This window comes from Molossus molossus, unplaced genomic scaffold (genome assembly GCF_014108415.1).
Source record: "Molossus molossus isolate mMolMol1 unplaced genomic scaffold, mMolMol1.p scaffold_m16_p_10, whole genome shotgun sequence".
NCBI classification, from domain to species: domain Eukaryota; kingdom Metazoa; phylum Chordata; class Mammalia; order Chiroptera; family Molossidae; genus Molossus; species Molossus molossus.
The window spans coordinates 16,585,334-16,611,930 of record NW_023425345.1 but is presented as its reverse complement, the minus strand read 5'-3'; the positions used below and the strand labels follow the sequence as shown (position 1 = coordinate 16,611,930).

The 26,597-nt window shown below is 50.8% G+C and overlaps 1 protein-coding gene across 24 annotated transcripts in view; it reads right to left on the bottom strand.

The window, feature by feature from the left end:
- Positions 1-6,167: 6,167 nt before the first annotated feature.
- The window catches only part of ANKS1B (ankyrin repeat and sterile alpha motif domain containing 1B), a 917,777-nt gene continuing 897,347 nt past the window's right edge, over positions 6,168-26,597 (bottom strand). For 11 of the 24 annotated variants that reach the window (XM_036250945.1, XM_036250947.1, XM_036250949.1 and 8 more), the window contains 2 exons: positions 11,349-11,516; positions 6,168-8,046 (listed from right to left, as the gene is read on the bottom strand). In XM_036250945.1, the coding sequence (XP_036106838.1) occupies positions 7,936-8,046; positions 11,349-11,516 (279 nt within the window). In that variant the 3' untranslated portion in view covers positions 6,168-7,935. Of the gene's footprint in view, positions 8,063-11,348; positions 11,517-26,597 lie in introns of all 24 variants that reach the window. The other 13 variants (XM_036250946.1, XM_036250948.1, XM_036250954.1 and 10 more) reach the window with 3 other exon arrangements.

The following is a 26,597-nucleotide window of genomic DNA, read 5'->3' as shown; positions in this document are numbered from 1 at the left end:
GGCATTATATTGTGCAGCTACATTAGGGAAAAGTAAAACTTTTCTTGGGTAGAAAAAACTTACTTCCAGATTATATGAAATGAATAAACATATCCCTGGAGTGTTTAAGTTGGCAAGTATGGCAATCTATTACTCCGCAAATGTTCTGTGTTATCATAAGTTACTTACTGACCCTTAGAGAAGGAGAAAACGATTTTCTAATAATCCTTAGTCTCTGAAGATTGTCATTTAGTTTTCCCTGCTCATACCCCTCTCCTTAAGACTGCAGATACACAGTTATTGAAGTTCCCGCATTAGGAAATCCGCTACTGTTGGGCTGTGAGTTTAACCATGGAATTGTTGTGTGATTGTGTACATTCATGTGGAAGGGGAAGAAGAATTTGCCTCAAACCTGGCTCTCATCAGAGACCAAACCTTTGATGTCATTCGGCATCAACAGAGACTTCTGAATTAGATGATGTGAGGAGACCAGAAGTTGGGAAATTTTCATTTCTGTTATGATTCAGGAAAATGAGTTGCTGGTATTCACTGTGAATGCATTTATGAGGTCAGTCTTCCAGGACTGGGAATACTGCTTATCACACAGAAGTGAAGAGAAAAACTTGCCTCTGTGATTTCCCATCACCCAGAGCTAGAAACTGGAGAGAGCATTCCAAGCCCAGCAGATGGATGAAGACTCCTGGTTAGGATCAAAGTTCACATCCATCCATCCAGATCTTCATCACCTCCCCACTCTAGGCACTGTCCAGCCCTTATTTTATGTTCACAGTAGTTGAGTGGATTTGCAGACTGCATTCCAGTTTATAGAGGAAGAACCACACCCCAGGCATTAATCCATGACAAAACCAGGGCCAGAATACAAATCTGATTTTTTTTTTTCCTTTCAAATACAAATGGAAGTTGATTTAGAAAGTCACAGAGGTAGAAAAAGTGAGCCATCTGGGCTGCTTGGGCTCAGGAAACAAGTCACAGTGGCAAAAGAAAGGCCCTTGGAGTTTAGGAGAAAGAGATGATTTTTTTCTCTATAGAAAGACCCAGACCACGGGGCTACAAAATTGAGTGTCAGTTGCAATTGGAAATGAAATCTTGGGTTCATGGCAAATGGACATCAGTCTAGGGTTAAGACTTGGGTTTCAGCAGCTGGAGAAGATTTTGGAGACCTATCTTTCTCATTTCTGACTCATCTTTAATCAGCAGTGATTCTAAGCCCTTCACCTGGGGTTTATTTACCTGTGGATGAAAAAAAGGGGTTCTAGAGATAGAACCTCAAAGGGTGATCTGATCATAAATTCCTAACTGGGCAGGTCATGGTGGGTAGTCATGCCCCAGGCACACAGCTTTTTAGTAAAAGGTTTATCTTTGCCTTAAGCAAGCCCTCTTCATTGCTTCTGTGCACCTAGATTTCAAGAGAGCTCATGATCTTTACTATCCTGTAATCCAATCCCTGCCTTGCTTCCTCCCACTCTCATGGAATCTTCCTTATGTTCCCTCCGTCATTTTAAATGCATAAAAACTGCGAAACGTATTCTCTGGAGCATTTGAGATCTTGCTCTCCGGCATATGTTGTTAGTGTGGCTCAAATACATTCTTAGGAAAATACATGCCCCACTGTGTCAAGTAACTTTCTGAGACAGTCCTTTTAAGGAGGAAGGTAGGGGAGCTACTGTTTTTTTTACAGGTCTTTTATGTGCCAGTCGCTGTGGTGGATACTTTCCACACATTTAATGTAACTCCCTGTGTCAGTGAGATGTAAGCAGAAGTGCTGTGGTGAAGCTTCCAGGAAAGCTCCTAAAAGCTCTTTTATGTTTTTTTGTTTTACTCAGTTGGGAGGCAGGAGCCCTTTGGTCCTTACCATCTTTTTTCCTGCCTAGAATGGTATGTGTTGGATGATGTTCCAGCAGCCATTTTGTAATCATAGGTGACCTTGCAGCTGGGTCTACATGTGGACGGCAGAGTAGAAATATTGAAGGAGCTTGGAATTTTGGTGACAACTATAAAGCTACCATTCCAGCCCAATATCCCTGAAGTTCATGTTACTTTAGAAAAAAGTCAACATCTCCCTTTTTAAGAGACCGTTAATTCTGTCCTTCCAGTTCTTGATACTCCCATAAACTAATGTGGTATATAAGATCAATTCAAATGTCAGTGACCCTGCATTTCTTCCTTCTCCCCCCACTCACCTCAGCCACAGACACACTGCTCATCTTCTGGGAAGTAACTGGACATCTAGCTGTGAGATCGTTGAAACTCAGTGGATTCGCAGAAAGTCTCAAATAAGTGATGCATGGATCACAGCGCACAGATGAGTTTTGTTTGGCCCACACTTATTTTTCATTTTAATTAATTTATATTTTTATCCTCACCCGAGGATGCTTCTTTTGGCATTTATCTTGAGATAGAGCAGGAGGGAGAGAGGGAGGAAGAGAGAGAGAGAAACATCGATGTGAGAGAGACACATCGACTGGTTGTCACCCACACGACCCCAACCAGGGCGGGGACAAACTGCAACTGAGATACGTGCTCTTAGTAGGAACCAAACCCGGGACTCTCTGATCCGCGGGCTGATGCTGTAACCGCTGAGCCAAACTGGCCAGGGCATGGCCCACACTTAATTTTTAAACCTTTGAATTTGTTGTAAGCATTGGAAAATCTGGTGATTTCCCATAAAAACCTTGATTTATTAGAAAATCTGTTGACCCAGGACCTTCCTTTCTGCCTGGCAAGAATCAGCTGGACCAGAATAGCAACTGCTCCCTGAGATGAGGCCGGTGCTCTGTGGAGCCTCATAGCCCTCCCTTCACTCATGCTACCTGGTGGCCCTGAAGCCATCCGGTTTGCAGCCTCTCCCCCGCTGCCCCCAGATCCACACCCCAGCAATGGCCTGCTAGAGTGGAATTCCAGGGTATCCTGTGCCTTTCTTCTTTCCCAGTCTCCCCTGATTCAAAACTTACTGGTTTTGTTTGTTGTTGTTGTTGTTGTTGTGTCTCGGAAAACTGAGCCTGCAGTTTTGAGAAGGGGTGAGAAATCAGCTTCTCAAATGTTGGAAAACAGCTGCTGCTGCTTCTTACTTGGAGGCATCTTGACTTCGCTCCTCACGTGTCCCACTGTCGAGAGGCAGTAAGAGGGAGAGCGGCAGGCTCCCCGGCAGCAGCTGTAGGGATGCTTGGCTGAGGCCCCGAGACTCCAGGCGGTTCAGTGGAGTACTGACTGTGGACTGCTTTGAACAGCTTCCATGACCGTGCTGTGATCTGCCTTTGGCTGAGAGCGGGACCCCATCTCGGCTTCCTCTTCCTGTTCCTAAATGGCAGGCCTGCAGAAGATGCACCCAGCTCCGCTGTGCTCGGAGGGATACTGCCCTCCCCACCTCTGTTACGCGACCTGCATGCTCCTCAGCTGCCAGAGCCAAGCAGTGACCCCTGGAAGCCCTCGGCTGGCGCCTTCAGCGGGGGGGTGACCCCCTGGAGCTGTTCCCTGAAGGATCGCCATCACAGCCTGATGCAGGTCTCTGCATCACCCGCCACCACTGTTGGAATGCCCGTGCGCTTTTACAAGTATAGGTCCCTGGGGTTTTGGAGAGGAACACAAACACTGGGTGGTGAGTAATGTGCAGCTATGATTTGCTATGAGTTACACACAGAGTGCAGTGTGTCGGCTGGGGTGATGGTCTCTGCATCGGCGACTCAGTAAAACGGTACCCCCCGAGCACAGCGAGTCTCCAAATGAGTGCATCGGCCTGAGACGAACACAGGAAGCCGCTGCGTACAGTCGGTGTTCTCTAGGTCAGCGCCACAGCCGTAGGATTAATTCTACCACTCAAGTAAGTTCTGGTTCGTGGTACTAGGGAAGCTCACGTGCAGGATGCTGACTGCCTACCCGGCCCAAGGACGCTCTCTTCCTGCTTCGGAATTGGTTTCTGCGGAAGCAGAGTTCTGTTGCTGGGACAGGCCGATGCCTGCGTTCCTACGTGTGGATGGGGTGACAGCAGTCAGTGGGTGTAGGGTAGCCTGATGGGGAGCCCTGGTGCAGCCCGACTCTGCGGCCCTATGTGGGTCGCTTACCCAATTTTATTTTAAGGAAACGTCTTTATAATGGTCAGAATGCTTAATTTTCACAAGAAACATACCCAGTAAATAGCCTGTATAAAAAGAGAACTGAAAAACTTAATGTCTAGAGAAAAAGCTTTATTCCGTATAGATTTCTGAACACGCTCATTATGTTCCAATTGTGTGGAAGAAATAAGAACTGTGGAGGCTAACCCACTTACCAAACTTTCGTTTCTTTTCAGAAATAGCTTAGGAGCAATGCTGTTCGGTCAAAGTGTGACTTTTTTATTGATTTTTGAGAATCTGGCCATGTGTTCTTCATCTAAGCTTGCTTTCTGCCCTATCACTCCCAGACATTTTATGCACCCGCAATATTCCCAAGTATTCCAACAAAAAACCTGGTACATCTTGAGAAAAATCACTTCCATGACTTATTCATGAACTAATGAGGGATAATTTTCATAGGGCTCATTTACCCAAATTTATCATAGAATATAATTTAAGAAGAAAAATGGAATGGAGTAGTTAAACTGAAGTTCTTTTTGGAATAATGTTAGCATTTAAGGATCCCTACCACCATGGGTATTGCAATGACCAACTTGTCAAATTTCTCCTTCAAGAAAACTAGCTGCAAATCCCTTTTTCAACATGCGGGCTGGCTTCCCTCCCTCTGCCTGCTGCTCAGATCCGCTCCTCCCGGTCCCGGCTCTGACTGGTGACGAGGCTGCCTTGTGGACACCCTCTCAGTGGGCTCCGTGCCCTCTGGCTTCTGTGGGTTCAGGTAATGCAGAACGGAAGGTAGAAAGTGAGATCGGGGTATTTTTATCCCTGGCTCCCTTGCGCAGGCCCCTGTGCCTGGAAGTCCCTCCGCCCGTCTGGCAGCCCCTCCTTTCCTACTGCCCTGCAGGCCCTCACCAGCCCTGCTCTCCTCACCGTCACCCTGTGGGCTGCCAACACCTGTGCAAGTATTTTATTCATTAAACTCTTACATTATCCTAATTGGAGTGTGCCATCTACTATGTGCTGGGACCATCACCGATGAAAATAAGCATTTGGTCCACAGAGATAACACATAAGAGGATTTGTGACCTTTGGGTGGTTGGCAAAGATAAGGGGCCAAGTGGTTAAAGCATCATCATCTGTATTTCCAGCCCAAACCTTCCTTCAGGAAAGCGGCCCTTCTGCCTCTGTGAATGTCCGCCCCCCCCACAGGATGGTTTTAGCTCTTTGGGGTTCAAAGCCCTGGGCCTCGGCATGTCGGGCCGGGAGCACCCCGAGATTGCTTTGGTGTGTGTTTTGCAGAGTGACAGACTCGGGTCCAGCAGCAGGGGGATCTGGAAGCCTCAGGATATGGAATGTGAATCACCGGTCTTCCTAGTAGGTCTCTGACCTGGCCCTGTTATCACTCAGTTCACAGCTGGTGCAGGTGTTTTAAGAAAAATGAAAAGCCTGGTGAATGTCGTTATGGAATGTTGGTGTCCCCTCAAAATTCATATGTTGAAGCCGTAATCCTCCAGTGAGATGGGTTAGATGGGGTCATAGGGTAGGGCCATCATGATGCTCCAGAAAGCCTGGGGCTCCCCCACGGGGCTCACGCACACGACGAAGAGGTCATGTGAGCACAGCATAGCAGCGGCCGCCCACAAGCCCAGAGAAAAGCCCGTCCGAGGAAAACCACTTTGCCGGCTTGAACTGGACCTTGGGCTTTCCAGCCTGCAGAACCGTGAGGGACGAATGTGTTGCTTAAGCCTGTCAGCCTACGGTATTTTGTCACGGCAGCCTGAGCGCAGGCCCACACGCGGTGTTGTACCCACCCTGCCGTCTGCGGGAGCCTGGACAAGTGGCCCGGCGTGGTCCTTCTCTTTCAGACATTTCTGTCTTGGCAGTTCCTCCTCACACCCACTTCACTATTCCAACAAAGACACTGGGGGCGTCTTGGCTGAAACTCGAGGTTTCAGGGCCACAATATCTTTCTCAGACCCTTTGAACTTGGAAATGAGCAGATTTTCTCAATCATTTTGCCCATTCAAAGCTCCCTTTAGCTATGAGTGTGGAGAGGGCTGGTCCTTGGGTTCCAGTCCTGGATGGAAGCAAGCTCCTCACAGAACAATGCTAAGCACCAGGGCTGTACAATTTCTTCTTTATTTTGTGTGCTTTTTTTATAGGATATAAATAATGACAAAAATTACAAAATTTATAACTGGAAGCCCAAGCATATTTACACATATGTTTCTGGTTCAGCAAAGCTACTATTCACTTTGCTCCTATACAATTTCCTTTTGGTACCATATATGTGTTATTTTACTCTCCATTTACTACATACATATCAACAGTGAATAGGCAAAATATGTACAAGGAACTGTTCAGTTCAAGTAATTTAATATTGTATTAAAATTCTTCCACACTGAACTAAAACCATATACATTTGTCAGTTTGAAATAAAATTTAGTTATCTTCCAAAACTCACCAACTGATGAAAGTAACTGATAATCTCAGGTTTAAAATAATATTGGTTAATTTAAAAAAAAAAACACAACAACATTAAGACAATCCCACAATTTATCAATATCGCTATAATGAACTTCAAAATGATTCACAATATGATCAGTTAGAACGATATACATTAAAATGTTATTTTTTCTATAATGATATTGGTACTGTTTATATAATTTGATTCTACATAAATATACATTATGGTATTTATCATACAAATACTCCACAGAGACATTAAAAAATTAAAATAGCTTAATGAAATGTAAGTAAATTTTATTTAATCAAATAGTAAGCAAACATTTATTTATTTTTCTGTTTCAAGAAAAGAGTTTATTACTTTGGAATCTCTCTCTCTCTCTCTTTTTTTTTTTGTATTTATTTTTTTTCTAGAAAACAAATTTTTGCAATAGAATTTTATTAACACCTTTCTCAAACAAGGTTTCCATGACAGAAATCTTGACAGCAGGAGCCCTAGATTTTTTTTTTAACATGTTTTTTAAAACACTGTGAAGATTTAAAAAACCGTCTTTGCAGGCATACGGCTGCGTCAGCACTCGGGGTTGGACGCTCCTCTGCTTTCGAATCTGCTGCCCGGGGGGTCCTCAGGACCCCTCGCCCGAGCCTGCTCTCTGGGTAGTCGCAGTAGAAATTTTAGTTATTTGAAATGAAATGGGAAATATCCCTCACAACTAGCCTAATTGTCTTATCAATGCATTAATGAAACATTCTTTTAGTAAAAATATTTAATACAAGACACGTTTTTCTGTGCATAATAAATTCCTGTTTCAAATCATTTGTAAATTTAGAATCAGTCCGTAGATGTGAAGGTTTTCTGTACCCGACATAGTTGATTACATAAAAAAACCACAAATATAGAAATTGGGAGAAAGGATTTCCTGGCCACCACGGGGGTGGCTTTTGCGTGAAATGATACTCAGTGATAGAATGATTTTACAGATGTTTCATGGGGTTGTTCTGTTCTGATTCTACCTTTAAAACTGCTGACAGTTAAAAACCCAAGATTTTTATACTTTTAGGCAGTATTAGAGATCCCCTGTACTTTGTTTTTTTTTTTAAGGTGTTATCCCCAACTACAGTAAAGCAAGTGTTGGGGCTACATTGTTAGAAATACCTTGGGTGGTGACAGGGAGGGGAGTCAGGAGTCAGCGAAAATCTCAGCTCGTGCCTCTTGGGCTGACGTCTGCAAAGTCTCGGCTGCACTTTCTGTCACCGGTGCAGAAAGAACGTCCCCAGGAACGGCCAGTGGCCCTTCGCCTGTGACAAGGCCACACAAACAGCAGTCTCCCTCCTGGGCTGGGTGGGAACGGAGGCGGGAAGGAAAGCCTGCTCCGGACGGCTCGGCGGGCAAGGCACCACGCGGGCGGGAGGACGGTGAGTATCAGAAAATCGTGGTCTCATACTTGGTATTAATTCCCCTCTTGGCTTCTTGCCCCGGCTCCACAATCCACGGCAGATTGGCCAGAGTCTTTTGCTCAGATGGGTCGATCTGCTTTAAAAGAGAAAGGCTGGTGCCTGTTATGCGGTACCCGGACGGGAGCGAGCACGCGCTCCGCCCTGGCACCTCGGGTGTTGGGTGGGATCACTCATCTGCCCTTTGGATCACATTGGCTGCAGGTGCACCGTGTGCAGGGCACTGGGAGGGCCGGGAACGAGACACGCCCTTGCTCTTGAAGGCTCCGGGATGGGAGCAGGATGGGGAGCAGGATGGGGAGCAGGCACAGAACAGCACTGAGAAGTCAGGTGGGAGGGACAGGGAGGGGCTCCGTGGGCATGCAGGGAAGCCACCCACCCACCTCAGGGAGCCAGAGGGACCTCCAGGAGGTGGTGAGCCAGGTGATGCCACTCCCTGATTCTCAAGCCTCCTACGGTTTTCATCACAATAAATCCAAAGTCCTCAAGGTGACCTATGGTGGCCCTGCCTGCCTACATTTCTCCACTCCAGCCACCCTGGCCCCTGAGCCCAGGGCACGGCTCGGCTGGCCTGTCTGCGCTGAGGGACGCTCTTCCCCAGACCCCTGCATGCTTTCTGCCCCCTGCACTCAGGTGCAGCTGAGACGTCACCCCCACCTGTGTGCCCACACACACCGGTGCCCCTGCTTTCCCGCCCTGATTCTTCTGTGTAACCCTGACGCCACACACACGTCACGTCTGTCTGTCCGCTCACAGGGAGGCGGGCTTGTCCTGTTCTCTGCTGTGTCGCCCCGACTGAGACAGGCCGGCACCCAGTGAACAGCGGGCACGTGAGAAACACTTGTTGAACAGGTAACGTGAGAAGAAGGAGATATGTGCACACAGAGAGCTGAAGGAGTTCGCCTGGCCAAGGCGGGGCGAGGGGACCGCTTGTGCCAAGTCCCCGAGGGGAGGGGAAGTGGCCATTCAGGGCTTGTCCACAATTCACTGAGGGGGCGGGAGGGCAGACACCTGAGGGGAGGGGTGAGCAGGCCTAGGTCATGCTGGGCCTCGCACCAAGTCGAGCTGAGCAGGTCAACCAGGCTAGCCCCTGTGCATGCACAGCCAGAGTTCTCAGGAGGGCCCTGGGCCAGCTCTTCCCCAAGCACCGCCTCATCCTTGGGGTCCCCATGGGGGCCCCAGGCTGCGGCCCCAGCTCTGCTCGGGAGCCCTGGGCAGGGAGGGCGAGGAGGCCTCCCCACGTCTGCACTGTGAGGATCGGAACCTGCCGGAGCCTCCGTGCCCATGCCCCTGCCAACATGATTCGGTTGTATCTCCACAGGCTGTGGGGAGCATTTCACATATTCTCAGGAATCACGAAATGTTTCTCAATGATAAACGGCTGGGGTGGAGGGCCGGGCCCACGGGGCACACCTGCTGGGGGGCACTGATATCAGTACTATCACCGCATGTGTTCACATCTCAGTGAGGCCTCCGGGGGGATTCCTACGGGCCCACAGGGGGTCCCAGCTCTCCGTGCTCTGCCCGCAGAGTCTGGGGGCCACGGTGACGTTAGATGGAGGCGCCTCCATGGACAGATTAACCTGACCCACACGAGAATGAATCGGATAGTCTAAGAAAAATCACAAAAGGATCCTGAAAATTCCTGGATATTTAACTCATGTTTCTTGTGTGGGAAGATAGACAATAAATCTCCATTTATAAATGCTACACAGAATTAAAAGCAGGTGATACGCATGCGTGTGACGAGCGTGGCCCAGAAAGAGCCCCCTCAGGTAGCTGAGACCTGAATGACGGAGTCAGCCATGCAGAAATCGGGGGCCACTATGCCAGGGGTGGGGAACAGGTGGGCTAAGGCCTCAGTAGGAGTGAGCTTGGCCTCCCCGGGGACGGGAGCGCAGCAGGAATCAGGCCGCAGCGGGTGGGGGCAGTGGTGTCATGACTGATCTCTGTCTGAAGGTGATCCTGGGTGCTGTGGAGGGGGCAGTGGTTATCAGGGGTACCGCCAGAGTTTGGAGAGGAGCAGCGCTGGGACCGCCCCTGGATGAGAAGAGTGACAGAGAAAGGAGAGAGAGGATGGCTGAGACACGTCTAGAGGCTGCGTGGACGCAGGTGCTCATGGTTGGACGCAGGGGCCAGGGGAAGCCAGGGAGCAAGGACGGCTTCCCTGTGGCTTGAGCACCACGGTGAGTGGCTGTGTGGTTGACTGAGCTGGGAAGGATGGAGAGAGAAGCTGCCTTGCGGGGAAGACCACCCATTCCTTTCTGCACACAGTCTCAGGTGTCTGCTAAGTACTGCAGAAGACACCTTCCGAGCCTGGAGTTCCGGGGTGTCAGGACGGGGAGCCTGGGGCTGGGAGGGGCCGTGCTGGAGGCCCAGGGCGTGGGAGCTCACACAGTCACTGGTGATGATGGGTGAGGAGGGGGAGGAGGGATCCCATAGGTGAGCGGGCGAGGAACAGAGTCCCAGGCACAGCCAGGACCGTCTACGGACATTCACGTGCCAAGAACGGTGACAGGAGCAGAGGCCAAAGAGAAGGTTGTCAACAAGAAGCCACAAGGTCACAAACATTGAAATCCCTACACGTCCCCCATGGCCGGGGGAGGGCTGGTGGGAGGAGAGGGTTACAGGTGGGAGGAGAGGGTTACAGGTGGGAGTCCAGGCCGTGCCACGCCCGCCCCGAGTCCAGTGTTTCCAGGACGCCATACGGAGCAGAAGCTGGTTGGGAGCATCCCCGCTTCTGGGTATTGCTGCTCCCAGAGGAGGCCACTCTGAAGTCATGAAAGTCTGTTAGGACAGGCTGTCTGCAGAGCTCGTGGGAGGGCAGGGGAGGACATTCCTGGAGGAAGGCAGAGGGGACGCACCTTTGGCGGAGTCCCGGCTCTGCGGGGGTTTTCAGCTGGGGGAAGCGCAGGGCCAGCGGCCTAGGCCCCCCTGACCCACCGGGCACTTCGCCACGCTGCCCACGGCCTGCGCGTCTAGCTTCCCCTGGGGACAGACCCCTTCACCGTGAACGTCTGCAACCTCCCCACAGGCCAGGGGCTCGAGGGAGGCACTGCCCTGGGTGGACGGCGCGGGGCCTTCGGGAAAGAGTCACCAAGAACAGCACCAGTGCCCAGGCCCCTCGCGGCTGCCAGAGGACACAGAGAAGGTGGAATTTTTTCGGGAGCCTTCAGGTCAGGCAGATGGTCTCCTCTACTTTCCAGGAACTGGGTTAGGAGGATGGCAGACAGGTGCGGGGAGGAGGCCAAGGGGAGGACGAAGGGCAGGCCCTGGGTTCTCGCCAGCACCCACAAGGCACCTGCACCCCGCACGGGCCGCGAGCAGCCCCCTTGCTCTCCCTGCCAAGGTTTGCAGAGCATCTGCGTCTTGTCTACTTACCACCGACTTGCGGATGCTGACGCGGGGCTTGGGGATGGGCTTGGAGGGTTTGTTTTCGAAGCTTTCTGGGAGCGTGGAGGAATGGCCCCCTTTCCTTGCTTGGAGTGCGAGCTGGTAAGCGACTTCAAATGCCTGGCCCAGGGTCAGGATGATTTCGTAGGCTAAATTCTGCAAGAGAGACGAGAGCGTTTGCTACGACACACTGCAGATCGAGGCGGCCAGCGGCTGAGGGACCGTGGGGGTGAACCCGCGAGGACCTGGAAGGACGTGCTGGTGAGTCTGCAAATCTGTGAACTGAAGGACCCTCCAGACCAGCTTCGGGTCCATACGAGGCACTGGTCACTGATGCCCGGCACCTGCCTGCTAAGCTCGGGGCCTACCCCCACTCCGCCCACGGGGCAGGGCCTCTGCCCCGGCCCAGGGCCCACTCCAGTCAGAGCCCCGATGGGCAGCTGGTTGCTCCCCAGGCCGCGGAAGGGAAGGGGTTACTCTGGCTGGATGCTGAGCCCGAGAGGACCTCCGCCCTGCGTGTGACAATCCCGCACACTCTGCAGATGTTCCTCAGAAGTTTGGGTCTTTTTACCTCAAACATCTGTGCTTCAGTGAACATCTCTGAAACAATCAGAATCTAATTTAGGGGGAGGGGAGAGGCATTGGCCATGCTGGTGGCTCACAGTCACCACAGAGCCAGGGAGCAGCGCCGATCACCCGCCTGTTTCTCCACACGCTTGCTCTCCGGTGGGTCCACTCGTATGTTACCACCCGGTCAGCAGGAGACAGCAGATTGGGTCAGGCCCAGTGCCTGGCAGCCGGGGGTGCTTTGCTCCCACCTTCAGTCACCCCCGCAAGCTCTCCTGTCCCTTCTCCAGACCTCTTCTGCGAATAGTCCCCTCTGTCTTCTCTCACTGAGAAAGCACAACACTGTCTGACCCCAAAGAGGCAGGGTCTCGACCGCAACCCCAAGGTCACGTGTGGCACATTCAAAGTGGGTGCCTGTTGGTCAGAGTAGGTGTGGTCTGTCCCAAGTTCTCACTCTGACGAATGTCCCTGGAATGTCTGTCCATAGTTTTTCTTTCTTTCGTTTTATATATACATATATAATTATATGTGAATTTATTTTTATAAACTAATTTATTATTATTTTTAATCTTTATTGTTGAAAGTATTACAGATGTCCCCTCTCCACCCGCCCCGACCCTCTCCTCCCCACTCCCACCCCTGATGTCTGTGTCCATTGGTTGTGTATTTATGTTTTTTGGTTTATCTCTTCCCACCCTGGCCCCTATCCCCTGTCCGTCTGAGGTTTGTTAGTCTGTTCCCTACTTCCATGTCTCTGGATCTATTTTGACCACCAGCTTATTTTGTTCATTATACTCCATAAATTAGTGAGATCATGTGATACTTGTCTTTCTCTGACTGGCTTATTTCACTCAGCATAATACTCTGCAGATCCCTCCATATTGTCTCAAAGGGTAAGAGATCTCTCTTTCTTACAGCTGCATAGTATTCCATTGTGTATATGTACCACAGCTTAAGGGAACCCACTCTTTGGGAGAATATATTTGCCAATGATACGTTGGATGAGGGGTTAATATCCAAAATATATAAAGTACTCATAAAGCTCAACAAAGGGAAGACAAACAATCCAATTAAAAAATGGGCAGAGGACCTGAATAGACACCTCTCCAAACAAGACATACATATGGCCAAGAGACATATGAAAAAATGCTCAACATCACTAATCATCAGAGAGATGCAAATTAAAATGGCTATGGGGCATCACCTCACACCTGCCAGAATGGCCGCCATCAACCAATCCTCAAACAGCAAGTGCTGGCGAGGGTGTGGAGAAAAGGGGACCCTAGTACATTGCTGGTGGGAATGCAGACTGTCCAGTTTTTCAAAACCACAGAAAGAGCATTCTGATCGTGTGATCTAGGCCCCCCCCCCCTGTACACCCCAGTCAAGCACATGGAATAGCTTAGTTCCCACAATCCTCAGGAGAACCGGGGCTGGTCCCCCTGATGGGGATGCAGTGGGAGATGCAGGCTGGCTTTCGGAGGCCACGTGGAAGGGCCCGTGGGTTTCTGGATTGGCCAGATTTCCGATCAATGCCAGACGACACGGTCTTAGACCCAAATGGGGAAGACACCTGTGAGCATGAGCGCTGGTCTGACAAAGGCTGTCTTCTCCTGTGAGCTACTTGTTGACAATGACGGCTCCACATGACAGGTGTGTGCTTCTTGCAGACAGTGAATCTCCCACAGCCAGCCAGGCACGTCCTCAACGAACACCGAGCCCGTTCGCCTGCACGCTGCGTCAGACTGTGCATTAGTCCGGCGCCGACATGGTCGCGGAGGAGGGCTCAGGTAGCTCTGGCCATCACCGCACAGAGGGCTGAGCCCCGACTGCCCACGTCGGCCCTCAGGTCTGCGCCTGCTCTGCAACGGGTCCTCTCTGAGAGGGGCCAGGGCTGCTGACGTCCGCAGGCTCCGCGCGAAGCCGGGCTCTTGGTCTTGGTCACCTACCCTGGAGAGGGCTGATGTCCATCCGTAAGGGTCACGTAGCAGATATCTGTGTTCCGGGTGGGCAACTGGACTAAGAGAGAGACGGCGATTCAGTGTCTCCACGCCAGCGGGTAGATGCTGCAACAAGGGAGCTTCCTGGGCGTGAATTCCTTTACTGTTAACCTGAAAGCAAGTTCCTCAAAGTGCGATTCACTTAAAGCTCCAGTGTCTTCAATTGAAAGTCAAGGATGCGCGTGTGAGCAAGTCAGATTTTCCACATGACTGCTACGGGAATTGCAAAGGTTTTGAACAGTTCTGGGTAAGAAGCTCCGCCCCTTCATTTTTCATTAGTTCCTGGTGTCAGGAAGCCGCTCAAATACGATGCAGAGACCAGAGGTGGGGCCGAGGATTCCTGCCAAACAGCCTCTCCCGGTGGGGCCTGCGTCCCCCTGGCCTGCTTGCTTTCTATCTTACTTTAGGACTCTCTGCATAGTTCTTTTATGCTTGTGTCTAGTAGAGAACTGGACACTGTCTCCTCTGTGTTGGAGGTATCGACCCTGGGAGTCAGGCAGGACCCGTGGGAGCCGGCAGAGCAGCTGGCTGCACGCTCAGTGCTGTGCCACCAATGCACTGGGCCCTGGGGGGGACACACTGGTTGGATGGGACCTGGGACACAGCCTGGAACAGCCCCACTCTTTAAAATGGGGAGAAAGTTATCGTAGGAGACTCTACTGGGATGAGGCCAAAGATAATACTGAAATAGCAGAGAGGCTTAGGTCACAACCCTTGCCTCCTCCTTCAAGCCAGGCTCCTCCCCCCAGCGATGCTGCCGGCCACTGACCAGCCCTGTGGCGCCACTGAGGGAGCCTGAAAGCCCGCTGGCCTCTGCTCTCAGGGTGTTGTCCTTGCCACCATGGGGGGCCAGAGCCTGAGGCTGTGCCGCCCTGCCGGCACCCAGTCGATGCTGCCGAGTGAGTGAACAGCAAAGTGACAAGCCAGACAAAGTACAGCAAGACCGCCCAGTCAGCACTACAGGCAGCAGACCTGCTACGCAGGAGGGCCCAGCGGGTGTCAGGCATGGCGCACGGCACCAAACTGACCTCGGTGACGTCGCACACAACCATCTGCAGTACAGTATCACTACCCTCTTACAGACAAGGAGACGAGGCTCAGAGAGGTTAACACCCTGACTGATGTCACAGGGCGAGGTTGCAGAGCTGTGGTACGAACCTATACGTGTGACTCAAGGCCCATGTTCTTAAGGCTCCTCGCTTGTCTCCAACCCGCCGTGCTCCCTGCTGAGAGGGCGCATCTGCGCCCCCCTCCTTGGATCTGGAGACTTTTCTGACGCTGAGGGCAGAACGCGGCAGCAATGACATGCTGGGACTTCTGAGATAAGACTGCAGGGAGCCTGGCCGCTTTCACCTGAGTCTCCGGGACACCTGCTCTGAGGGCAGCTGGCCACAGGTACAAGGTCTGAGACCACCACGCCACGGGGATGTCCCAGCTGGCCACCCGGGGAGCAGCAGCAGCCACCCCGGCCCAGGCTCCACATACGGAGGGAAGGAGTCACCCTGGACGTTCAAGCAGCAGGAGACCCACATGGAGAGGACCCCAGGCTCAGACAGGTGCCCCATCGAGCTGTCCCAGTATCTGCAACCACCTCGGCCACCCCGCGGAGGCCCTGGTGTCGCCGGGCAGAGGGGAGCAGACCGCCGGGGTCTGTCCAGATGCCTGACTCAGAACTAAACAGAATACATGGGCGTTGTTCAATGCCGCCAGGCTTTGGGGTGGTGGTAAAGAACCGCAGGTCACTGGAACACCATGCAATCCTAAAGCAGGCCGAGGGAGGAGGAACCGCGGGTCTCAGAGCTGGGATGGCTTCGTGCAGTGGCAGGAGGCCGGTCCCGGAGACGCTGCTCCAGCCCTGGCTGCGGAGAGCGGCTGGCGCCTTGACCCAACCTGTCACAGGCCACAAGCCCCAGAGCGGGGATGTGCTTCTCAGGCGGCATCATCACCCTCTCATTTCTAGTTACTTCCTCCCTTGGGTGTAAATTCAAACCCACCGACCTCACCTCTCTCGATGCTGAGCTGCGGCTGTCTCTGCCCCGCCCCTCCGCCCCTCCGCCCCTCCGCCCCTCCGCCCCTCCGCCCCTCCGCCCCTCCGCCCCTCCGCCCCTCCGCCCCTCCGCCCCTCCGCCCCTCCGCCCCTCTGCCCCTCGGCCCCTCCGCCCCTCCTCAACCACTGGGAAATTCCTGCCTGGCCTTTCCAGCATGAGTCTTTTTCTAGAATCTCCCTTATTATGGCAACTGCCTTACGTATCTTCTACCACCAATGAAATGAGGAGGCCCAGGTGCGTGTTTGGTGCGTGGGTGGCTGGTGCAGGTGTGCGGTGATCACTGGGAAGAGCATGCTCTGAGCCTCGGTTTTCTTCTCTGAAAACAGGGATAACAACATGCAGCACCCACCTCACTGCACCATTTTGGGAATCGCTCGGAACAACAGTTTCCTAATGACAGTCCCAGCCGACATTCATTATTTACTGTGCTCTACACGGGCTCTCGTTTAATCTCGACAACTCCGTGCCATGGGGCTATTCTTATTCCTGTTTTGCCTGTGAGCTAATTCAGCTCAGAAAGGTTAAATAACTTGCTCATGAAGCCAGTACCCAGAGTCCAGGTGTTCCAGGATCTTGGCCACTACACCTTAGACCCATACTTAAAATGAGACTTCTGCAAACTGTTAAAACACACACACACACACACACACACACACACACAACTTGAAAACATTAACTACAGAAGCTCCAGGGTGACCGATGCGTTTCTGTCGGGGTGAGGGTGTCTATAAGCTGTGCCCTTTGCCGGGGACTCATGTCGGGACAGTGGAGACACCGTCTCCAGAAAGGGTGTCCTTTGCAACTGGACAAGAACCACCAGCACTGGATTCGCACCCCAGGCGGCCCTGTCAGTCATGTGAGGATGACGGGAGGGATGCAGGCAACACTGTCTCCCGCACAGGCTCCTTAGGGTGCAGGCAGGCAGTCACAGCTCAGGGGGGACAATTGCCCTTCGAAGCCCTGACCTTCCCTCTCCCCACCAGAGATTACAATGGGTGGACTAAGAATTGCTCCATTGGAGGAAGCTGAGGGACCCTACAATTTTAAGGACAGATCTTGATTGCGATCCAGGGACCCAACCTTGTTTTTGTTATGCAAACTGGAGACTGTGTAGGCAGCTTGTGTTTACTGTGGGCCCCTGAAGGCAGCCAGGACTGCAGCTGAAGGTCACCGGGATGTGGGCCGAGCTGCTGCCTTGTGTCCGGGCCACGTCCCCGCGGCCTGGCCTGTTGTGAGTGCCCGGAAGTGCTCACTGACCGATATGGGCCGGGGAGGCGGATGGAGAGGCCAGGAGACGCCGCTGCCCTCCCACGTCTGACTCACGGCGTGGAGGTGGTGGTAGAAAAACTGCAGCAGGGAGCGTGGGAACTCTGTCCCCCAGGCACAGCTCTGACCACCGGGTAATTAATTGATATTAACTGGTGCATCACTAGGATTTTTATGTGTTGGAAACTCCTGGTTTGCAGATTATTCTGGCTCAAGGGTTCAATGGCACATTTGCAAGAATATTCGTTCTCATTAATCAGGGACTGATGGAGTTCTCTAGACCGCCTCTCAGTGGAACACTGGGCAGCCATTCAAAATGCAAACTGAGTCGTAAGTAAAAATATATGTATACATGCAAACATAGGTGGGATCTGTCTATGTACATAGAAAACAGAGCTATAATATGTCAAAATGTCACCAGTGGTTATTATCACCAAGTGCTGGGACCCTGGGTGACTCCTCTCTTTTCATACTTCTTTGTATATTTTGAACTTGACTCACGTGAAGATGAATAATAATCATATTATAAAAAATAAGCGTTTTTATTTTGATAATTAAAAGCAAGAGAAAATCTAGCTCAAAAGAACCTTCGTTGTTCTTCATCTGTCCCCTTGGGGTTCTGAGAGTCTCCCCCTGCAGGGCTGGGAACAGTCTTCCAGGCAAGATCCAGGCCCTGTTTGCAGGTGGCCCGAGGCACAGCTCCAGGACCGCCCGCTGGCGCCTGCTCAGCCCAGTCTGGTCTAGGAGCTTCCGTTTTCATGCTGGGTGTCAATGCCAACATCCGCTCTGCTGAATTTGAGGACACCCAACTCTTTCTTTCTTTCCTCTCTCTCTCTCTCTCTCTCTCTCCTTCCTTCCTTCCTTCCTTCTTCCCTTCCTCCCTCTCTTCCTTCCTTTCCTTCCCTTTCATATTTTTTCATTGTTGAAAGTATTACAGATGTCCCCCTTTCCCCACTGACCTCTCCTTCCTGCTCTTGCCCCTCCTGCCTTCCCCAGCCTAATCCAGCTCTTCGTTCACCTGAAACTCCAGGTACCAGCAAACATCGAACCGTCTACTGTACAATTCCTCTCAAGCCCGGATGGAAAATGCTGTCTGTGGACAGGAATTTAGGGGCGTGCAGTCAGTCCACCCCTGGAGCTGCTCGAGGCCCGATCCCTGCGCCAGGCCAGACCACCTGTGCGCCTGACCACATTCGCTTCCTCTCCAGGGACGGGAGCAGCAGGAGCAGCAACGAGCCCAGGCCTCTGCTCAGCACATCCCAGGGACCAGCTACGTGCCTGAGGTGATGACCTAACCCTCACAACCACTTAGCAGAGGAGGGATTATCATCCCTGTTTTATGAGGGAGAAGCTCAGGATCAGTGAGACTGATTAGCTCGGCCAAGTTCACAAGTTCACCCGGCTCATAAGGGGTGGAGCCAGGATTCAAACCCAGATCTGACTTCAGACCAGCCAGTGTTTTGTGCCATGGGGCTCTTCTGCCTTATTGCTTTCCGAAGTCTGCTGGTGTTCAGCCCCCCACGTTCACTGAAGGACCCTCTCAAGAACCGTCCAGTGTTTGGGAGATTCACCACCGCATTTAGTGACGGTTGGTTAGGACAACGTCCCCTCATGGAGACCCAGGACAAAAATTTCCTTCAGCCTCCCTGAAGTTTTGTTTTCTGAGGGATGGGGAACACTCAACAAAATACTGAGCATGGCCTGGCCTGTTTGGCAGGGGTTAGAGCACTGGTCCGAGCAATAAAGGGTCTCAGGTTTGATTCTCAGTCAAGGGCACATACCTGGGTTGCAGGTTCAATCCTCGGTCCCAGCTGGGGCACGTGTGGGAGGCGACCAATCAATGTGTCTCTCTCACATCGATGTTTCTCTCTCTCTCCCTCCCTCCTTCCACTCCACCTCAAAATCAATGGAAAAATACCCTCAGGTGAGGATTAATAAATATATAAATAAAACATGTAATGATTGTATTTCCCTATTGGCCTTGACCTCCAGGAAGCTGAGAGTCAAATTTGGGGTGCAGCTTTAATAAGGACGTAGAACTCTCTGTGGTCTGTATGTCGGTGTTAAAATTTTTCCTGGGTGTTGATTTTCCCTTTAGTCTGTATTTTCCCTAATTCCGATGTGTGTCTGTAATTTGCAGGTTTTTCATACCTATTTGTGCAGCCTCTTAACTCCTTTGCGGAGGGAGGCCCGGCCCGAACGGTGTCCTTTGTTCCCAGGACGTGCAAGAGAGAGCTCACTTCATTTCACCCATTTCCGCCCAAACGGCTGGGAAGGCACCTCAGACCCAAGCCTCCAGGTCGTCTGGTGAAATGACAGAAAGAGAAGTGCGCTGGGCGGCGAGGGGACCCCAGGGAAAGGGCACCCCGGCCCACGCGGGGCGCTGCTGCTTAGGAGCAGAACTCTGACCTGTCTGCTGGCACTTTCTGCTGGATGGAAAAGACCTGGACTTGCAGGAACAGACAGTGTGTTAGCTCCACAGCCTCGGAAAGCTACGGGCCCAGACCTGGCTCTTCTTCAGCCTTGGGGGTCGGAAGAGGCTGCCCCTCCCCACGCCTGACGGGGCATAGGCACAGACACTCAAGGCAGGAGCCGTGTCTGCGCGGGGAGACGCCGGGGAGGTGGAGAAGCCAGCGGCGTCCTGAGCACCTCAGAGGTTTGCGACCCGGTGCTGGTGACTACAGACCACGTGTGGATCACCTGCACGGGCCGAGGCACCCGGGCTACCTGCCTAAGGCACCCATCACTGCCCGGAGGAGACGGCCCTGAGGGGGTCCCCTGGGAGCTCCAGGACTCTCTGCTAGAAGCTGTTGTCCGTTTCTCCCCCAGCCAACCCGGGGTGCAGTTTAGAGATGGCTGCACACCGGGTACCGTGTCACATAGCAGCGCCTCACACGGGCCAGGCCACGGGCTCAGCACCAGCCAGGGCTCACAGGTGCAATCCGTTCCTCTCAGAGGATGTCCCTGTTGCACCCGCCCCCCCAAAACTATTGCAAATGGCCAAGTATCTTGCCTATTCTAAAATGGCTCTTGTTTTTGGCAACACACCTTTTCCCCATCTCTCACCTTTGCCTGGTGAGTTCCTGATCATCCTCGAAGACTCACCCAGGGCATAGAGGCTCTAGAGCCTTCTCGGATCCCTCTCCCCGCCCCCACCCTCAGCCAGCTGCCCCTCCTCAGGTGGCTCCGCAGCACCTCGGGCACAGCTCTGTGACTGCGCCAGACTGACGGAGACTCCTCTCTATGGGTCCTCCCAGCTGACTGAGCTCCCCGAGGGCTCCAGTTTCATTGGACTCTGCATCTCGAGGGCTTAGGTGTACACCAATGCTTGCTGGAGGAGGTGAGAAAGGAAGCTGCCTAGTAGGAGTCTAAGATAAGAGGACTTGCTCCTCAAGGGTATGGGTGACTATGAATGGCCAGAGTCCCTCCCTCCCTTCTGTTCTCTCGCACAGGCAGACAATGCCACCAGCTGGGGCCTGAACACAAAGGAGAGTGTTTTTCTTTTAAAATTATTATTAATTAATTTGTGTTACAGATCTTTCATTTTTCCCTCATTGACACCCTTCTCCCGATCCATCCCCCGCCCCAGCATTGTTGTCTATGTCCATTAGTTACACATCTATGCATATAAATTCTTTGGTTTATCTCTTCCCTCCTCCCTAGCCCCCTCCTCTGAGGTCTGTCAGTCTGAACCCTACTCCTTTCTATGTCTCTGGGTCTATGTTGTTGATTATATTCCACAAATAAGTGAGATCATGTGGTATTTGTCTTTCTCTGATTGGCTTGTTTCACTTAGGAAAATACCCTCCAGGTCCCTCCATGTCATCTCAAAGGATAAGAGATCTTTCTTTCTTACAGCTGCATAGTACTCCATTGTGTATATGTACCACAGCTTTTTTATCCATTCGTCTACTGATGGACATTTGGGCTGTTTCCAGATCTTAGGTATTGTAAATAGTGCTGCTATGAACATGGGGGTACATATATTCTTCCTGATTGGTGTTTCAGACTTTTTAGGATATATTCCTAGAAGTGGGAGCACTGGGTCAAATGGCAGATCAATTTTTAATTTTTTGAGGAAACACCATAGTGTTTTCCATAGTGGTTGCATCAGTCTGCATTCCCACCAACAGTGCACTAGAGTCCCCTTTTCTTCACACCCTCACCAACACTTGTTTGATGATTTGTTGATGGCGGCCACTCTGATAGGTGTGAGGTGATACCTCATTGTTGTTTTAATTTGCATCTCTCTGATGATTAGTGACACTGAGCATTTTTCCGTTTGTCTCTTGACCATTCTTATGTCCTGTTTGGAGAGGTGTCTATTTAGGTACTCTGCCCATTTTTTACTTGGATTCTTTTCTTACTAGTGTTTTTATTTAAAAAAAAAATGTTTTTAAAATTGATTTTTAGAGAGAAAGAGAGAGAGAGTAACATTGATCGGTTGCTTCCTCCATGTAGCATGTACCCTGACCAGGGATTGAACTCACAACCTGGGAGTGTGCCCTGACCAGGAATCACACCTACCACCCTTTGGTGTATGGGATGACGCTCCAACCAACTGAGTCACCAGCCAGGGCAAGAGAGTTTTTCGCCCTGGGTCCTCTGTGAGGTCTCCAGAAAGGAGCCACATTTCTATTTGGATGTGTTCTGCTTGTATTTTCTGTTTTTAAGGCCCAGGGTAAGCTTTGTCTACCACTTGCTTCACCCACGTCTTGAGGCAAAAATAACTGAGAATATTCTGGGCACATTCACAGAATTCATTGACATCTCCTTAGCTCTATCTATACTTAGTTCTCTCAAGTGCAAGCCAGAAATTAGTCTTGATAGATTATATTTACAGAAATAAATACTGCCCAATCACAGGTCTTCAGCATTTAGACATAAATATTAGACATTCAGCTGAGATGCCCATCTGGTCCAGGGCACACATGTCAACTAGCCAAAATACATAGAGCTGCTGCTTCTTCTTCCTCCTCCTTCTCCTTTCTTCCTCTTCTCTTCCTCCCCTTCTCCTCCTCCTTTTTCTGTTCACATTTGAGATAGCTTCTTTTGGGCTAATTTCATTTAATTAAAGAATCATGAAATTAACATTTCCCCCAATTATAAACAGGGGTACATGTAGAAAATTTTGAAAATACATGAAGAAGAAAATTAAAAAAAAATCACCTGTAAAATTCTACCACTGGGATATAGTTACTGAGATAGTCTGGTGTCTTTTCTTTTTATACTGGTAAATATACACAGTTACTCTTTTTGTTGTCATTAATCCTCACCCAAGGATATTTTTCCATTGATTATTTATTTTTAGAGAGAGTGAAAGAGAGAGAGGGGGGAGGAGAGAGAGAAACATAGATGTGAGAAAGACACATCCTGCATGACCCCGACTGGGGCTGGGGCTTGAACCTGGGACCTAGGTACTTGCCCTTGACTGGGAATCAAACTCACGTCTCTTCGGTCCCCAGGCTGATGTTCTAACTGCTGAGCCAAACTAGCCAGGGCAAGGCTGCTACTTTGTAAGTGGGAGACCAGCCAGGGCCAAGTGTTACAGTCTAATTTTAAGGATTCTATGCACTCGAACATTTTCTTATATTGCTGTTTACTTTCACAGTATCATAATCAAATAGGCTGAGGGACATTTTCAGGTGGAGAAAATGAGAAACAGAATGAAGGAGACCACCTAGCTCCATGTACACATGGAAACCACTGCAACATAAGCCGCAGATACTTTTTGTCGGGAACCTTGAACTGCTCCCTGGAAATAACCTCAGAGTTGAAGAAAGGAGTGACATGGGCGAAGGTGCCCAAAAGGTACACATTCCAGTTATATGACAGTATGTTCTGGGGACACGACGGCCAGCATGGTGTGGCCACTGTGAACAACACCGTGTCGTCTATCTGAAAGTTGCTAAAAGAGTAGATCATGTTCTCAACACAAGGAACAACATCTGCAGCTATGTGAGGTGATGAATGTTGACTTATTGTGATGATCATTTTGCAATATATACACATACCAAATCATCATGTTGTATACCCCAAATGAATACAATGTTCTATGTCAATATAGCTCAGTAAAACTGGAAAAGCGTAAAGGGCTTGGGACTTTTAATTTCATTAAACTGATTAGGAAACCAAGACAGAAACGTGTCGCAGAGCCAGTAAGAAACTGGCAGAGGTCTCACAGAGTCAACTCAAGCCCAGAGCGCTCCTGCCTCCCTTTATTGGCTCGTCGGTATTGTATGGCTGGTGAAGTCTACCAGCTGTCTGCTGACCACGTTTCCCTACGTTCTGCCATTTCTGTTTCTCCAGTTTACATGCTTTCACGGCCCACATTCAGCCAGGAAAGCGCAGGAAAGAGGAGCTTGTGTCCCACATGCCAACCTGCCAACCACGAGCATCAGAAAGCCGACCTTCCCTACACATCCCTGAGCCGGCCTAGCCACACGGACCATGCCGCACGCTGAGGATGACGGGATTGGGGAGTTGCAAGGAGTAGAAAAATGAGCATGGATAAACATATCAAAGACCGCCAACATATTCTTTATAAAGAAGTGAGAGTTAGCGAGGGTCTAGCGACAGTCATGGCTTCAATGCTATTTAAAAAACACAGAAACCTTTCCTGCTTTAAAACTATTGAATGAGGTCCTTCCCACATTTTAAAAGTAGACCCAATGCTTCCACAGAGAATGTATCAAAGTCTTTCTGATCTACCTACCTCAATTCCATGACTTAGAAATCTAGTCTAACTGAGTGAGTAATATACAGAAGGCAGTATTTCCAAGTTACCTTTGTTATCACATCTGTCCCTGATCGATCGTGGCCTTCAAAGGATGATCTCTGAGGCCTTGGGATCTGGTGACACTGAAATACTCATTTCCCGCCACCCCTTGTAATCCTAGTGGCAGGGAATTCCCCTTCACTCATTTGAGATGCCAGAGGCGGAGGGCACTGTTGAATCCGCACTCCTGAACCCCACCACTTCTGGTCTCATAATACACCCTTCGTTTCTACCCAGTCCTACTGCTCCTTCTTCCCCGCGCCTCCCCTGCCAGGAGGGTGGAGTCTGGGAAGCCTCTGGTTCTCTGAGGTGTGTCCTGGGCCTAGCGATCAGACATGTGACCAGGAATGGGCTGCACGAGGCTGCCAGTGTGGAAGGCGGGAGAAGCCTGGTGCTGGCGGGAGGGCCACACGGCTCCATTTCTGCCCTGGTCTCTGCATTGTCATCCACCTGTCCCCCAAGCAGAAAATGTCACGAGCGGAATTCAGCATCGATTCTAAGAAGTGGAAACAGGCTTAGAGAGCATGAAGTATCACATTTCCTGAAGGTGTTAAGCAGACCATCACCCCTGCGGGGTGCTCTCCCAGACAGGCGACCACAGCCCAGTGACCTTGGGGAATGGCACCCACCCGCCCCGAGTCTGAGCGCGTTGGGCTCGGCGCTGTCCCACTGTAAGTGAGCCTGTTAAACTCACGTGACAGCTCTCCTGGGGCTCGAGCGCCCTTCCCCTGGTCACATGGTTTCTATGGGAAAATGCTCTGAATTTCGAATCTAACTCTCCATAGACTGGAAGCATCCTAGACAGCACTGAATTTTCTTTCTTTCTTTCTTTTTTTTTCATCCTCACCCGAGAACGTTTTCCCATTTTTTGTTCAGGTAGAGTGGGAGGGGGAGAGAGGAAGAGAGAGACAGAGAGAGAGAAACATCGACGTGAAAGGGACACATCAAGTGGCTGCCACCCGCACGACCAACCAGGGCCTGGACAAACTGCAACCAAGGTACGTGCCCTTAGCGGGAACCGAACCCAGGTCTCCCTGGACCAGAGGCCGATGCTCTAACGGCTGTGCCAAACCGGCCAGGGCTCACTGAATTTTCTTGATGGCAGCAGACACTCATAAAAACATTTTGTGGCCCTGGCCAGTTTGGCTCAGCGGTTAGAGCATCGGCCTGCGGTCCAGAGAGACCCGGGTTCGGTTCTCGCTAAGGGCACATACCTTGGTTGCAGTTTTTCTCCGGTCCTGGTTGGTCATGCAGGTGGCAGCCACTCGATGTGTCCCTTTCATGTCGATGTTTCTCTCTCTGTCTCTCTCTGTTCCTCTCTCTCCCTCCCACTCTACCTGAACAAAAAATGGGGAAATGTCCTCGGGTGAGGATAAAAAAACACATTTTGTGACCCACAGGTGGTCTATAAGTGGCAATACTTTTACAATAAAAAAATGTACATGTATTCATACATGTCAGGTAAAAGATTAAATGTATACATAAAGTTTTTTCTTTCTTTCTTTCCTTCCTCCTTGTCTTCCCTCCCTCCCCACTCCCTCCCCTGTTACCCTCTCCCTCCATCCCTGCCTCCCTCTCTCCTTTCTTCTTTTCTTTCTTTGCCATTTGGGCAGCCCAGGGGACTGACTTGTATCAGAAGAATTTTAAGACTTCAAGACTGACTGAATATCGAACTGCCCCACATAGAGGCACAGAATCCATGCTCAAAGAGGCCTTATTTTTTAGCGCCGGCAGCTTGTTGCAGCTCAGAATTGCTCAAAGGCCCAGGTCAAGGCTGGCGGACCTTTGTTACTATTTTTGAAGTTAGACAAACTGTTCACTCAGAGAGGATTAAAACGGTGGCTTTCTGTTGTAAGATGAAAATCGTTTGGAGCTGGTACCAGAATCCTAAGCTGGTGAATGTCTACATGAAATCAAACATCTGGATGAAGACAGAGATGATAAAACCATTCTCCACGAGATTTCCAAGTATATCAGATCAGGGACATCACGTTGATCTTAGAACTACACAGTCGACTAGTTTTCCCCCATTTTTCATTCCAGTATTCTTGTGTCATGTACATATATATAGCTAGAAAAACTCAGGGGGGCAGATGGTCCATGGGTATCATTTTTAGTTTGAATACAGAATAATATTTGGATACTCTTATGAAGGCAAATGATGTATTTTTTTTTTTAATCCTCACTCGAGGATATTTTTCCATTTATCTTCAGATAGAGTGGGAGGGAGGGAGGGAGGGAGGGAGGGAGGGAGGAAGAGAGAGAGAGAAACATCGATGTGAGAGAGACACATCGAGTGGTTGCCTCCTGCATGACCCAACCAGGCCGGGGACGAACTGCAACCAAGGCTCGTGCCCTTGGCTGGAATCAAACCTGGGACTCTTTGGTCCATGGGCGGATGCTCTAATCCAGCGGTTCTCAACCTGTGGGTTGCGACCCCTTTGGGGGTTGAATGACCCTTTCCAAGGGGTCGCCTAAGACCACCGGAAAACATATTTCCGATGGTCTCAGGAACCGAAACACCGCTCCTCTATCCATCTCTAGGCGGGTCTGCCCACATGCAGATGCGCCCACGTAC